This window comes from Scyliorhinus torazame, chromosome 6 (assembly GCF_047496885.1).
Source record: "Scyliorhinus torazame isolate Kashiwa2021f chromosome 6, sScyTor2.1, whole genome shotgun sequence".
NCBI lineage: Eukaryota > Metazoa > Chordata > Chondrichthyes > Carcharhiniformes > Scyliorhinidae > Scyliorhinus > Scyliorhinus torazame.
Genome location: NC_092712.1, coordinates 273095739 through 273110708, shown reverse-complemented (window position 1 = coordinate 273110708; position 14970 = coordinate 273095739). Strand labels below are relative to the sequence as shown.

The window sequence follows — 14970 nt, the reverse complement described above, 5'->3', positions numbered from 1 at the left end:
TTTCCTTCTTTTCCCACGTCCATAGAGCCTACTCCCGGATAGATTTTTTTCATTTTGAGTAGGGCGCTAATCCCGAAAGTGGAGGGAACGGAATATTCGACCATAGCCATCTAGGACCACGCCCCGCATTGGGTGGAGCTGGAGTTGGGGGAGTAGAGGGAGCAGCGCCCGCTGTGGCGCCTCGATGTGGGACTGTTGGCGGATGAGGGGGTGTATTGAAAGATATTTGGAGGCCAACGACAACGGGGAGGTGCAGGTGGGGGTAGTCTGGGAGGCGTTGAAGGCGGTGGTCAGGGGAGAGCTAATCTCCATTAGGGCCCACAGGGAGAAGAGAGAGAGGGAGAGGTTGGTGGGGGAGGTTCCAAGGGTGGACAGGAGTTATGCAGAGGCCCCCGAGGAGGGGCTACTTAGGGAGCGACGGAACCTCCAGACGCAATTCGACCTGATGACCACGGGGAAAGCAGAGGCACAATGGCGGAAAGAGCAAGGGGCGGCGTATGAGTATGGGGAGAAGGTGAGTCGGATGCTGGCACATCAGCTTCGTAAGAGGGAGGCAGCGAGGGAGATTGGTGGAGTTAGGGATAGAGGGGGGAATACGGTGTGGAGTGCGGTGAGAATAAACAAGGTATTTAGGGACTTCTCTGGGGATCTGTACAGGTCTGAGCCCCCAGCGGGGGAGGAGGGGATGCGACGATTCCTAGATCAGCTGAGGTTCCCGAGGGTGGAGGAGGAGCAGGTGGCTGGTTTGGGGGCGCGATTGGGCTGGAGGAGCTGGTTAAAGGATTGGGGAACATGCAGGCAGGGAAGGCCCTGTGGCCGGATGGGTTCCCGGTTGAATTTTACAGGAAATATGTGGACCTGCTGGGCCCGTTGCCAGTGAGGATTTTTAATAAGGCGAGGGAGGAGGGGACCTTGCCCCCGACAATGTCCAGGGCGCTGATTTCTTTGATCTTGAAGCGGGACATGGATCCAATGCAATGTGGGTCGTATAGACCAATCTCGCTCCTCAATGTTGACGCGAAGTTGCTGGCCAAGGTGCTGGCTACGAGAATTGAGGACTGTGTCCCGGGGGTGATTCATGAGGACCAGACGGGATTTGTGAAGGGTCAGCAGCTAAATACAAATGTGCGGAGGCTCCTCAATGTGATTATGATGCCTCGGTGGAGGGGGAAGCGGAGGTAGTGGCAGCTATGGACGCGGAGAAGGCCTTTGAACGGGTGGAGTGGGAGTATCTTTGGGAAGTGTTGCGGAGGTTTGGGTTCGGGGAGGGGTTCATCAGTTGGGTCAGGCTGCTATATAGAGCCCCGGTGGCGAGTGTGGCTACGAACCGGCGGGGGTCGGAGTACTTTCGGCTGTACCAGGGGACGAGGCAGGGGTGTGTCCCTTATCCCCCTTGTTGTTTGCACTGCCAATTGAGCCGCTGGCCATGGCACTGAGGGAGTACAGGAAATGGAGGGGATTTGTTCGGGAGGGGGGGGGGGGGGGGGGGGAAGAGGAACACCGGGTGTCGTTGTATGCCGATGACCTGTTGTTGTATGTTGCGGATCCAGAGGGGATGGCGGAGGTCATGCGGATCCTTAGGGAGTTTGGGGACTTTTCGGGGTATAAACACAACGTAGGGAAGAGTGAGCTCTTTGTTGTGCATTCAGGGGACCAGGGAGGGGGGATAGACCAGCTACCGCTGAAGAGGGCGGAAAGGAGCTTTCGGTATCTGGGGATCCAAGTAGCTAGGAGTTGGGGGGGCCCTGCTCAAGCTCAATTTGACTCGGTCGGTGGAGCAGATGGAGAAGGATTTTCAAAGATGGGATATGCTGCCACTCTCACTAGCGGGTAGGGTGCAGTCGGTCAAAATGACGGTCCTTCCGAGGTTTCTCTTTGTGTTCCAGTGCCTTCCCATTTTGATCCCCAAGGCCTTTTTCAAATGGATAAGCAGGAGCATCATGGAATTTGTGTGGGCGAATAAGACCCCGAGGGTGAAGAGGGTGTTTCTGGAGCGTAGCAGGGACAGGGGAGGGCTGGTGCTGCCGAATTTGTATGGCTATTACATAGATTACATAGAACATACAGTGCAGAAGGAGGCCATTCGGCCCATCGAGTCTGCACCGACCCACATTAATCCCTCACTTCCACCTTATCCCCGCAACCCAATAACCCCTCCCAACCCTTATGGACACTACGGGTAATTTAGCATGGCCAATCCACCTAACCTGCACGTCTTTGGACTGTGGGAGGAAACCGGAGCACCCGGAGGAAACCCACGCGGACACGGGGAGAACGTGCAAACTCCGCACAGACAGTGACCCAGCGGGGAATCGAACCTGGGACCCTGGCGCTGTGAAGCCACAGTGCTAATCACTTGTGCTACCGTGCAGCCAATGTGGCGATGATCCGTAAGTGGGTAATGGAGGGAGAGGGGGTGGCGTAGAAGAGGCTAGAGATGGCGTCCTGTGTGGGCACGAGCCCGAGGGCGCTGGTGACGGCACCGCTGCAGCTCTCACCGACAAGGTACACCACGGGTCCGGTGGTGGCGGCGACGCTGAAGATCTGGGGGCAATGGAGGCGACACAGGGGCGAGGCGGGAGCCTCAGTTTGGTCCCCGACTCGGGAGAACCATTGGGGTTCGTCCCGGGAAGGATGGATGGGGGGTTTCGGAGCTGGCATCGGGCAGGGATTAGAAGAATGTTCATCGATAGGATGTTTGCGAGCCGAGGGGCGCTGGAGGAGAATTTTGGGCTACCCCCGGGTAACGTTTCAGGTACATGCAAGTGAGGGCGTTTGTGAGGCGGCAGGTGAGAGACTTCCCATTGCTTCCGGCACGTGGGATTCAGGACAGGGTGATTTTGGGTGTATGGGTTGGAGAAGGCAAGGTTTCGGCGATTTACCAGGAGCTGCAGGAAGAGGAGGAGGCCTCGGTGGAGGAGTTAAAGGGTAAGTGGGAGGAGGAGCTTGGGGACGAGATAGATGAGGGTCTGTGGGCTGATGCCCTGGGTAGGGTTAATTCTTCCCCCTCTTGCGCCAGGCTCAGCCGAATACAGTTTAAAGTTACTCACAGAGCGCATATGACAGGGGCGAGGTTGAGTAGGTTCTTTGGGGTGGAGGACAGATGTGGGAGGTGCTCGGGGAGCCCAGCAAATCACGTCCATATGTTCTGGTCGTGCCTGGCGCTGGATGGGTTTTGCGAGGACTATGTCCAAGGTGGTGAACGCCCGGGTCAAGCCGAGCTGGGGATTAGCATTATTTGGGGTATCGGACGAGCCAGGAGTGCAGGAGGCGAAAGAGGCCAGCATTCTGGCCTTTGCATCCCTGGTAGCCCCGCGGAGGATTTTGCACTATGGAAAGATGCGAAGCCCCCTAGTGTGGAAGCTTGGATCAATGACATGGCAGGGTTCATCAAGCTGTAGAGGATAAAGTTTACCTTGCGAGGGTCTGTGCAAGGGTTCCTCAGGCGGTGGCAACCGTTCCTAGACTATCTCGCGGAGCGTTAGGAGGAGGTCAGCAGCAGCAGCCCAGGGGCGGGGGGGAAAGAGTGGGGGTTTCTTTTGGGGTGGCGTTTGGGTTAAGGTGGGGGATATTCCCTATTTGTGTTTTTTACTGTTATATGGGGGGTTATTGTATATGGGGGAAATCCAATGTATAATTTCTGATTGTTGTGTTCTTGTTTCTTTCTTCTTGTTGGGGGTGGGGTTTTGTTGAATATTTGTTGAAAAATTTGAATAAATATATTTTTTAAAAATGAAAAGCGGGGTGTTTGCCTCCTGATCAACACCTCCTGCTACTCGGATGTGGTATCTCTCACGTGCCATTACTCCCCAGGCCTAGAATACCTAACCGTGAAGTGTCGCCCCTTCTACCTCCCATGTGAATTCACCTCTGTACTCATCACAGCAATCTACATCCCACCCCAGGCGGAGTGAAGAAAGCACTTACGAACTACATTTTACCATCAACAACCAAGAAACAAATCACCCCGAAGCCCTGACAATCGTGGCTGGAGACTTCAACCAGGTCAACCTCTGGAAGGTCCTGCTCAAACTCCATCAACATATCTCCTGCTCTACCAGAGGTGCAAACACCCTGGACCACTGCTACACGAGCATCAAAGGAGCCTACCGCTCCATTCCCCGACTTCACTTTGGCAAATCTGACCACAAGTCGGTACTCCTACTTCCGGCTTACAAACAGCAACTCAAGCGTGCTGAGCCAGTCAAGAAAACCGTGCAGTGCTGGTCCGAGGACATCTTCCGCGACTGTGTTTTCCATATTCAAGGATGTGGCAGCTAACCTGGACGAGTACGCAACCACCGTCACAGACTTCATCAGTAAGTGTGTCGAGGACTGTGTATCAAAGAAGACAATATTGGTATTCCCCAATCGGAAACCCTGGCTCAATCAGAAGGTTCACTCCCTGCTGAAGTTCCGGACGGAGGCGTTCAAATCTGACGACCCCCTGACCTATATAAGAAATCCAGGTACGACGTACGGAAAGCCATCAGGGATGCAAAAAGACAATACCGCATCAAAATAGGGTTCTAGGCCAACAACACTAGCCCACAATGACTATGACAGGGCCTACACAAGATCACAGGCTATAAAGCAAGGCCAAACAATGTGGAATATCTGGGGCTGGAGCATCCCTACCCGATGATCTGAACAAGTTCTATGCCCACTTTGAGCAGTCAGCCAATGTATCAATGCCACCTGCCCCAACAGCCCTGGACACACCCATACCCACTGTTACAGCCTCAGAGGTAAGAGCTGCCTTCTTGAAAGTGAATTCACGGAAAGCGACAGGCCCCGGCGGAGTCCCTGGGCGAGCACTCAGAGCCTGCGCAGACCAGCTGGGGAGTGTATTCGCAGATATCTTCACCACCTCACTCCTCCGCTCTGAGGTCCCCACCTCCTTCAAGAAGGCCACCATAATACTAGTACCAAAGAACAAGGTAGCCTGTCTCAACGACTACCGACCGGTGGCCCTAACGTCTGTTATCATGAAATGCTTCGAGCGGCGAGTCATGAGCCGGATCACTGCCAGTCTCCCAGATGGTCTTGATCCACTGCAGTTTGCCTATCAACTCAACCGGTCAACAGCAGACGCTATCACACTGGCTCTGCAATCAACACTCGAACAACTCGACAACAAGGAGACCTATGTAAGACTGCTATTCATAGACTACAGCTCCGACTTCAACACCATTATCCCAACAAGACTAATAACCAAACTCCGCAATCTTGGACTTGACTCCTCCCTGTGCAGCTGGATCCTCGACTTCCTCACCAACAGACTGCAATCAGTCAAGATACGCTACAGCACCTCGTCCACAATAGTCCTCAACACCGGAGCTCTGCAAGGATGTGTGCTCAGTCCTGTGCTGTACTCCCTATACACCCATGACTGTGTGGCAAGATTTAACTCCAACTCAATCTTTCAGTTTATGGATGATATGACTGTGGTGGGCCACATCTCAAACAACGACGAATCAGACTACAGAAGGGAGATAAATCACTTGGTTGCATGGTGTACCGAAAACAACCTCTCTCTAAATGTTGGAAAGACCAAGGAACTGATCATCGACTTCAGGAAACGCAGCACGACACACACTCCCATCTGCATCAACGGCTCCGAAGTGGAGATGGTCGATAGCTTTAGTTCCTGGAGGTCACCATCACCAACAATCTGTCCTGGTCCACTCACGTTGATGCAACAGTCAAGAAAGCCCAACAACGTCTCTACTTCCTACAGAAGCTAAAGAAATTTGGCATGTCTGTATCGACTCTCACAAACCTCTACAGATGTGCGATAGAGAGCATCCTATCCGGCTGCATCACAGCTTGGAATGGCAACTGCTCGGCCCAAGATCGCAAGAAACTGCAGAGTGTGGTGAACTCAGCCCAACGCATCACACAAACATGCCATCCCCACATTGATTCTGTATACAGCTCTCGCTGCCTCAGGAAGGCAGACAGCATTTTCAGAGACCCTTCTCACCCAGGCATTGCCTTCTTCCATCAGGCAGAAGGTACAGAAGTCTGAAGACTTGCACATCCAGACATAGGAACAGCTTCTTCCTCACAGCTACTAGTCTCCTCAACAACACCCCCTCGGACTGATCTGTTCCCTGTAAGAACGCTATTCACGACACCCTATGCTGCTCTTGCTCATGTATTTGCTTTGTTTGGCCCCTTGTTCTGCACTGTAACCAATTACTGTTTGTCGATGTACCATTTGTCAATGTTCCCTGTTGATTATTCTTGTGTCTACTATGTACATACTGTGTACATTCCTCGGCTACAGAAAGATACTTTTCACTGTACATGTGACAATAAATCAAATTCCTATCAAACGCTATACAATCCTCAATCATCATTCCCATTTTGGTACAAAAATATGGGTCCGCCAACAACCCCATGTCCAATCTCGATGCAGGCCTCTATGCCAACCCCTTCCCCAAGACCACATCCACAAGTGCGGAGCATGGTCCGAAATAACAATCGCAGAATATTCGGTCTTCCTCACCCCGGCCAACAGCGGCTACACAATGACAAGAAAGTAAATCCTTTAATGCACATCGTGTATTGGTGAAAAGTATTCCCTATCCTGCCGGTGCAAAAACTTCCATGGGTCTGCCCCTCCCATCTCCTTCATAAACACAGCCAACACCTTTGTTCTTTCCCCCCCACCTCCCAGGAGGTCAGCGAACACAGCTTGGATCTATCCGCCTTCGGATTCAGCACTGTATTCAAGCCATCCACCCCCCCCACCCTGTATTAACTGGTGCATATCCAAATTCTGCAAGGCAGCCAACATCTTCCCTCTTACTCACCAGTATTGCTACTCCCGGGTCCAATATCAAAGCCCGAATGGAACCCCGGACTCACCTAGCCCATCCAAAGCCTCACCTGGTCCTCACTCTCAGATGGGTCTCTTGCAACAGGACCACATCAGCTTTTAAGCTCTTCAAATGCAAGAAGACTCGTTCGCTTCACCAGTGCCCCCCAGTCCTCGCATGTTCCATGTCACCAACCAGTGTTACCCAGAATTAGGGCAAGAAGTAGACTGTATAATTGCAAGTCTTCCTTTAAGACTAAAGTATGAAACTGTTATTTTGATGGCACAACAATATCCATGGATGTTTTAATTGCTCAAAGGTTTTAGCCTGTAAATAGCTAAATGATACCTACCAAGAAGTGGTAGATTAATTTTCCAGACACTACCCAGTTAGCTGATCTCAGCCAGGGTAGAAATTAGGGTACCAAATTCACTTTCGTGTCCTGGGCCAGTGTGAGGAAAATCAACCAAAGACATCAACTCCAATGACTCAAGCATGGGAGATCAGCTGTCAGAAAATTGATAAATTTTGGACATGGTTCATCATGTAATTTTGCAATCACATCTTGTTGAACTATCCCCTAGATCACCATGGGTAGCATAACTGAAGATCTATCATTATAACTAAGGCGTAGAACTCCTTAGATCATGCAGATGTGCAATAAGCTGTCCGTATTCTCAAATGTTTTGCTGAATCCACTGCAAAATGCCAATGTTAATCTTCATGTTTCATTATGTTATGACATTATGCTAGTATGTGGTCAATTCCAGTTCCACTTAACCCGGAGTCGCAACACAACTGAAATTAACAATTCATTTTTAGAAAATACCCGGGTCTTTGGTCTCTGGCTACCCAATAACTACAGTCACCAGGTTTGTAAATTTAAACACAATTAATTTTTATATACAACTGGTTAGCTATTATCTAATTCCTAACCCCCATATTTAACTCGCCCCAACCTCTATATACACATACACTCACAAGACAAAGAGGGAAAAGAGGGATGTGAAGAAATTTTAAAAATGATAAAAGTCTGTTTCAGATGGATGTCTTCCAGTGCACCTTTCTTCAGTCTAGGCCTTCAGTTTGAGGTTTTTGCTTTCAGTCTGTTAAGGTGTTCACTGTAGATTCATCAAGGTCTTAAACACTTCTCTGCAGGTTCAGAAAGCAGCAAGTAGGCAAGATTTCTGGAGAAAAAGAGAGACAGCAGTTCACAGCTTCATCTCTGTGTCCTGGACCCAACTGTCCCTTCCTGATTCTCTGAAAACCATCCCACATTGGTGGGACCTAATCACCGCCTATCACCGGGCAGAATACAGCAGTTGGCCTATTCAGCCAACCAACCAAACCCCTCCAATTCCTCGGGTGCCAGAGTCTGAGATTTTTTCTGTTCAAAAACTAAACCTCCATAGCACAATGTACAATTTGGCAACTTTGGAGTTCCAAATTTCATCTGTTCGACTTAAAGGTATATGTCCATTAAATATCCGTGGACCAAAATGATGAAAAGTAAAAGAAATGGGAAATAAGGGAATCAACAGGAATTGCCCTTACACTTATTTGATGTTGCTTCTCTCCCATCTTGCTCATTATATTTTTTTCTGCACTAAAGGTTTGGGCTGGGATTCTCCGAAAATGGGGCTATGTCAACACGTCCGCCGGAAAACGGGTGTGAATCACTCCAGCCTTTTTTCAAAAAGTCCGTAGTGATTCTCCGGTTTTAAGAGGAATAGCAGAGCCCCGAGGTGCACCGCGCAGCTCCTGTTGCCAATACGGGGCTCTGCACGTCTGGCTGCGGCCCCGCGCATGTGCGCGGCGGCCGTTTTTACGTGGCCCCCGCGCAACATGGTGGAGCCACACCGCTGGCCAGCACAGAAGATAGGCCCCCCCCCGGATCGTGCATGCCCGCCCGCCGGCCTGACTGTCATGGAGGCCCCCTCCGAGTCTGATTCCCCCCACCAGGACGGCCAGCATGGCTGCGAATCCGAGCTCCCGCCGGGTGGAACCAGGTTGGAACTACGCCAGGGGAACTCGGCCGGTCGATTGCGGAGAATCGCCGCGGGGGCCTCTTTCAACGGCCTGACCGGCGCCACGTCGACTGCGTGCGCGTAGCTGCCGGCGATTTGAGACCCCATTCTCCGCCCCCGCGCCGAGCGTGATTTCGGCGCGGAGAATCCCGCCCCTGGTCTCTCACGTGATGGGACCTCCGTTGCTCCCCTTTTACATTGTATCTGCACACAAGCCCTTATTAGGCTAATAACTTGAAAGCAGCCTTGCACCTAATCAGCAGGCACACACAGGAATGTGTGTTAAATGTCGTGATGTTTTAGGCAAATTCATAAAATTGGTAGCCTGGTGCTCAGCATGAATAAAAATGAATAAAAGGTACTAGATAGGTCAAGACTACAGTTAAAAGTGTTCCTATAAAGTAATAACAGGACTGCACCTGCAGTAATATCCATCTCATCACAGAAATCCTTCAATCCTGTATGATGTGACCCAGCACTAAGTGGAACATGTTCAACAAAAATATACTGTGGTGTTGAGTGGAGACCTGTGTTTTCAGCAACCAGGGATTATGAGTAGAAATTGTTAAGTGCATAAAGGCTCGATTACAGGGCCAACATCATGCACCCAAAATCGAGCAAGCCACATTTTAGGTGTCGCTGGGGCTGTTTACAACAGCCATTGAACTGCACACAAGAAAACATATACCTGTTTTCGGCCGCCTGGCAGAAATTGGTGTGTAATGAGCAGAGGGCGGGAAGCGCCTACTGTTGCTTCGGATTCTTCAGCATTGCTGTGGCCTGCACCGATGCCAACAAAGACAATTTTTCCTTTAAAAAATTTAAGAATCTTTCCTGTGGAGCCAGAAGCAAAAGGTCTCTCTCAGCCACCCAGTATCCAAACTGCCCCCTATCTTGAGACTTACATTTGCTGAAGGAGTTGATCCAAATATTTTCATCTTTAAATGGGAGAAGTCCCTGTGGAATTTTCTTAAATAATGTCAGTGAGGCTCAGAGCCCAATTTTGAGCCAGGTGGGCCCAGATCAATTCTTACTCCTCTAACTGTACAGCCTTTCCTTAAGAACAAATTCAAATAGGCATTTATTTGCAGATTAGGTGCATCTAAGCAGCCTGAATCGCCGATGTCATACACAAAGAAACAGATAGGCAGGCCTATCACCTATTCTGTCTCTTTGTTGAAAGGAGAGCTAGTTCATTTCTCAGTGAATTTATTTTCGTAAAAGATAAAAATTGATATGATGTGAAGAGAATCCAGGGTGTCAATTGCTGTGCTTGTTTTGGAAACAATTTCAGAGACTATTCAACAATGACTGAAAGGTGAACACTAGTTTGTGCCAGTGCATTTTATTGTCACATTTGAAGCAATGTGAAGGAGTAAGCAGTCACTCAGATACTGCTTAATGCTTTGATATGAACAAGAAGCACAGCTTAGCCATCAACTGGCATAATGGAAAGAATGAAAGAAGAGGTCAGTTGGCTGCTTCAAATGGAATTGAGTGACACACTCACAGATCATAATATTTTTAATGAGCTTTCATTTGGGGGATATATCTGCAAAATTCTCAAACTTGTAACCTATGTTGAATACAACGTTTCCATCCAGGAATTTCTTTGACTTGGTCTTTGCAAAATACATTTCAGTCTTGAAGCCAGTGAGCTTCACATGGTTCGGAATCGCTATGTTGCTTCAATGTGACAGCTCCTATTACTATCAAGCACTTGGGAAGAGATTTTAATTTTAAACCATGAAATTATAATTGCTTCTCTTGACTGTAAGTTTATGGCACTGTGGTATAGGATTGTAGGTAGAGTCTATGGTGTGACACTGGGTCACATTAATTTTTCACAATTCATAGAACATTTAGATAGAAATTGGCTTCCTGCAAGAATAGTGACAATTACTGTGTCGACGACTTAGCCACACAATTACTAACTCATTTAATCACAAAGTCCAACCAAAATACTTGATAGCTTTAATGTTGAAAATTAAAGCAACAGAATCTAAAACGTTATGCATCATTAAGAGACCGAAAAATGACTGATTGCTAAAGGTCTTGTTCTTGATGTGTTTTCGTAAAACCAAGGGAATTGGGGTCTGTTCTGTTGCTTATTTTAGTAGCTGGTTTATCTGTTTGATTTTCACAGGCTTGAATATATATCTGGGATGGTCTGCTCTGAGCATTGCAATCTCACGTGTGAATAAATACTGAATCAGAACTCATAGATTTAAAGTGTTCACAACCAGCCTAGGATGTATGCAAATTAATGAAAATGCTATTTAAGACTAATACATCACCCGTAAGGCTCAATTTAGAATTCACATCCTTGTGTTAAAACGCCTCTCCCCTCTCTAGCTCTGCAACCTTGCTCCAACCATCCAAAAACCTGGCATTCCTGGCCTCTGTACACCCCCAATTTCCTTTGGCTCTCCCTTGGTGTCCCTGCTTTCAGTTGTATAGGCTCTATGCATTGGAATTCCCTCCCTAAAGCACTCCGTTTCCTCTATACCTTTACAATGCTCCTTAAAACCTATGCCTCTCACCGAGTTTTTGATCCCCTGTCCTAATATCACATGTAGTGTCTCAGTGTCAAATTTTGCTGATTATGCTCTTGTGAAGCATTTGGAATGTTATACTACATTAAAGGTACTTTATAAATGCAAGTTGTTGTTGAGGCTTCAAGTGCACATTTTTAGGTGTAAGTGCAATCACCAACAAAACGATGGTAAGGATTGTACACAACTCACCTCCCCCACAAACCTTCTGGCTACTCACAGAGGCTGCAGGGCAAATGAGCTTATTGCTTTTGGACCAGGGCATCGCAACCTCACAAAGCCGCAGCCACTATTATACTTAATATGGTAAACAGTGATTGAATTTTTAAAATTCTCCATTCAACTCTTTGTCTTTCTGTTTTTCCCCCTTCCCCTACTGTTCCCCCCCCCCCCCCCCCCTCCACACACACACACAAGATCCATTAAGCTCTACCACTCAACACTAATGTGTATCATTGAGTGACTAATGTGATGACTTTTGGCTAAATGTTATAATTACAGGGCTTTGGGAGTTGGGATTGATTGAATAGCTCTCCCAAATAGCTGGCACAGGCATGATGGCTCAAATGGCCTCCTTCTGCTCTGCATCATTTACTAAATAAAATGTCATGTTCAAAGATCATTTAACTTTTAACTTTGCTGCAGTTTTGGAGACAAGTAGTGTGCTGCTTGTGAATGGTGCCCTCATACTGTGTAGCCAGAGGAAAAAACATTTTGAATGAATCAGCATTACTAGCTGCCTGGCTAGTTTCCTGGGAAATTTCTTCTGTCCTTCAATTATAAAGTCAGTAAATTTTAATGATGTGGAGATGCCGGCGTTGGACTGGGGTGAGCACAGTACGAAGTCTTACAACACCAGGTTAAAGTCCAACAGGTTTGTTTCGAAGTCACTAGCTTTCGGAGCGCTGCTCCTTCCTCATTTCACCTGAGGAAGGAGCAGCGCTCTGAAAGCTAGTGACATCGAAACAAACCTGTTGGACTTTAACCTGGTGCAGTAAATTTTAAATCAGCCGTCTGACCAAGTTTCGGAGATTGTAATGACAAACATATACTTCATGTGACAATTGTTTCCTCACAGTTTTCACAGATGATCTACTAATTTTGATTAACTATCATATCCATAGCATCAAGGTCCCATACTGAACTGTATCTACTGACTACTCGTTATCATTCCATTCGATGAAGATTCCCTTTAATATAAAGCACATAAACAGAGGCAATGAAAATATACTTACAAGGTAATGCAGGATGATGACACCACACATGGGACGAGTAAATACACGCACCAAATGCAATTTAGCAGTATTTAAATGGCAAAATGCAGCCTGACCCTGTTCATCTGGTTAACAAAAATCTAATTAGAAGCAGTGTAATTAAAACAATGGAAAAAATAATATATTTTTAATTATGATCATTAACTGTGTTCTTTGACTTGCAAGCCCAGCAGGCTCACAGGAATGTGCCAAGTAACGGGTTTGTCGTATTCTATATAAAATACGATGGTTTGTGAAAGCCATGTTCTAGTCTAACAGTAGTAAAAAGCTGCTCGAGGTGGCACACATTCATCAGGTCATTTTGTTCCTGTGCTCCAATGCTGTAAACACAAGCTGACAGGCTTGCTGCTGTTTCTATTAAAGTCTTCACTTTGCCAGTGGTGAAGGTCATGCAAGGTGGCGTGTTCCTTGTGTCTGCACCCATTAGCAAGGTTTCACCTATTCTAATAGTAGGTGTTGGCGTGATGTTTTGAGAATGTAAACATATGAAGAGAACAGAGTTACACACACACAAACAGCTGGCCAGGGAACTGCAAATCACTCATATTTTATTGAGTCTTGTACACTTAAAATCTCAAACATGAACACAGATGATTTTACAGTGTGAATAAAAATACTCTTCTCATTGGCTAACAAGGTACACATGACTGCATTATCTTGCATTGCAATAGCCATGTTAAAAAATGTAAAAAATGTTGCCAATGTTCCTTAAACAGGATAACATTAAATAAAATGAAAAGTTAGTCTTTGATGTTCAACCACGCATTAAAGTGTCCTCAGTACTCTGGCAAATACTGAGCCTACATTTCTCCGGTCTCTTTTTAGGTGGAAGGTTGCTCAGTTGACATCAAAAGACCTATCTGAATATCGCCATAGATACAGCCGTTATCACTGCCAACACAGCCAGGCTGACAGACACTATCTTTACTCTTGGGCCTTTCACGTTCCAAGGAAACAGGCTTGCACTGAAGGACCTCTCACCAGTGCAACGTGCAGGAAGGGCTGTGCCATTCTTACTCAGGGTCTTGATTTCCTAGATATGAGAGAGAGAGAGAGAGAGAGAGAGAGATTATTTCACTGTTAGAGAGAGAGAGAGACTATTTCACTGTTAGAGAGAGAGAGAGACTATTTCACTGTTTGAGAGAGAGAGAGAGAGAGATTATTTAACAATGGAGGGAGAGAGAGAGAGATTTCACTTTATTTGGTGTCACCATTTATGAGGGTCACTGCTGAATTTGAGAAAGCACAAAAGATCGAACCCTGAGGCTGGGCAGTCTTTTCAGAACAAAATCACATTACAAATGGCCGTTAGGCTGTGTAACTTCAGAAGATTAGAAAGCAAAATTTATCGATCTCCCCATCAAGTTTGGCAAGATGATACACATATTTTAGTTCATCATAGGTCATCTGTTAATGCCGTATTTTTGCTTTCGTTACATAGCTAGCTACATTTTGGAGTCTGCTATGGCGTTCTTCACCTAAAAGGGCAGTTAGGTCTATCATGATAACACTTGGTCAACCAGAGCAAAATAAGATCAGTTAAACATGAAAACTGAAAAGTAATCTGTACTTAAATAGTACTTTTAACAAAACACTCACCTGCATTTCACAGAAGCATTATAAAGCAACATTTGATACACAGCATGCAGGGTGATATGAAGAAAGCTTGTCAAAGCATTGGTTTTAAGGAGTGTCTTAAAGGAGGAAAGAGAGAATTCCAAAAGAATGGCCATGGCTGTTACAGGTACAACCGCCAATGAAGAACAGGATATTCAATGGGCCAAAATAAGGGGGTATTCTCAGAAGGTTATGGGGCTGGAGGATACGCCAGAGGTAGAGACGGGTGAAGCGCTGGAGGGTTTTGAAAACAAGGATGAGAATTTAAGAGTGAAGACCTTGTATAACTGGGAGCCAATGTCTGTCAGTGAGCACAGGGGTGAAAAGTGAATGGGACTTGGCTCAAGTTTGGATATGGACAGCAGTTGTCAATCAAGTAGGCTCCTTCGGCTATAATATTTCTGGGCATGACTACATATTGGTCAAAGCAATCCCAGATTAGTGTCTGTGCACATATTAGAGAGCAAAACAGGGAGAAATCAGGAACAAAAACCTCTGACTTCTACTCTTCACGCCAAATGGATACCTAACCTGCATTTGTTTTACCCTGAAGGCCCGCCTTCATGAAGGCCCTACCTTCACAACCTTGCCCCTTGCCGGACCGGAAGTGTGCTGTGGCAGCGTGTGGAAGCAATAGAGTAGGACTTCTGGTGACGGGGATGCACTGAGA

At 47.2% G+C, this 14970-nt stretch overlaps 1 protein-coding gene across 3 annotated transcripts in view; it reads right to left on the bottom strand.

Moving 5' to 3' along the window:
• Nucleotides 1-13214: 13214 nt before the first annotated feature.
• The window catches only part of cdkal1 (CDK5 regulatory subunit associated protein 1-like 1), a 979997-nt gene continuing 978241 nt past the window's right edge, over nt 13215-14970 (bottom strand). For all 3 annotated transcript variants that reach the window (XM_072509703.1, XM_072509704.1, XM_072509705.1), the window contains one exon: nt 13215-13716. In XM_072509703.1, the coding sequence (XP_072365804.1) occupies nt 13540-13716 (177 nt within the window). In that variant the 3' untranslated portion in view covers nt 13215-13539. The remainder of the gene's footprint in view (nt 13717-14970) is intronic.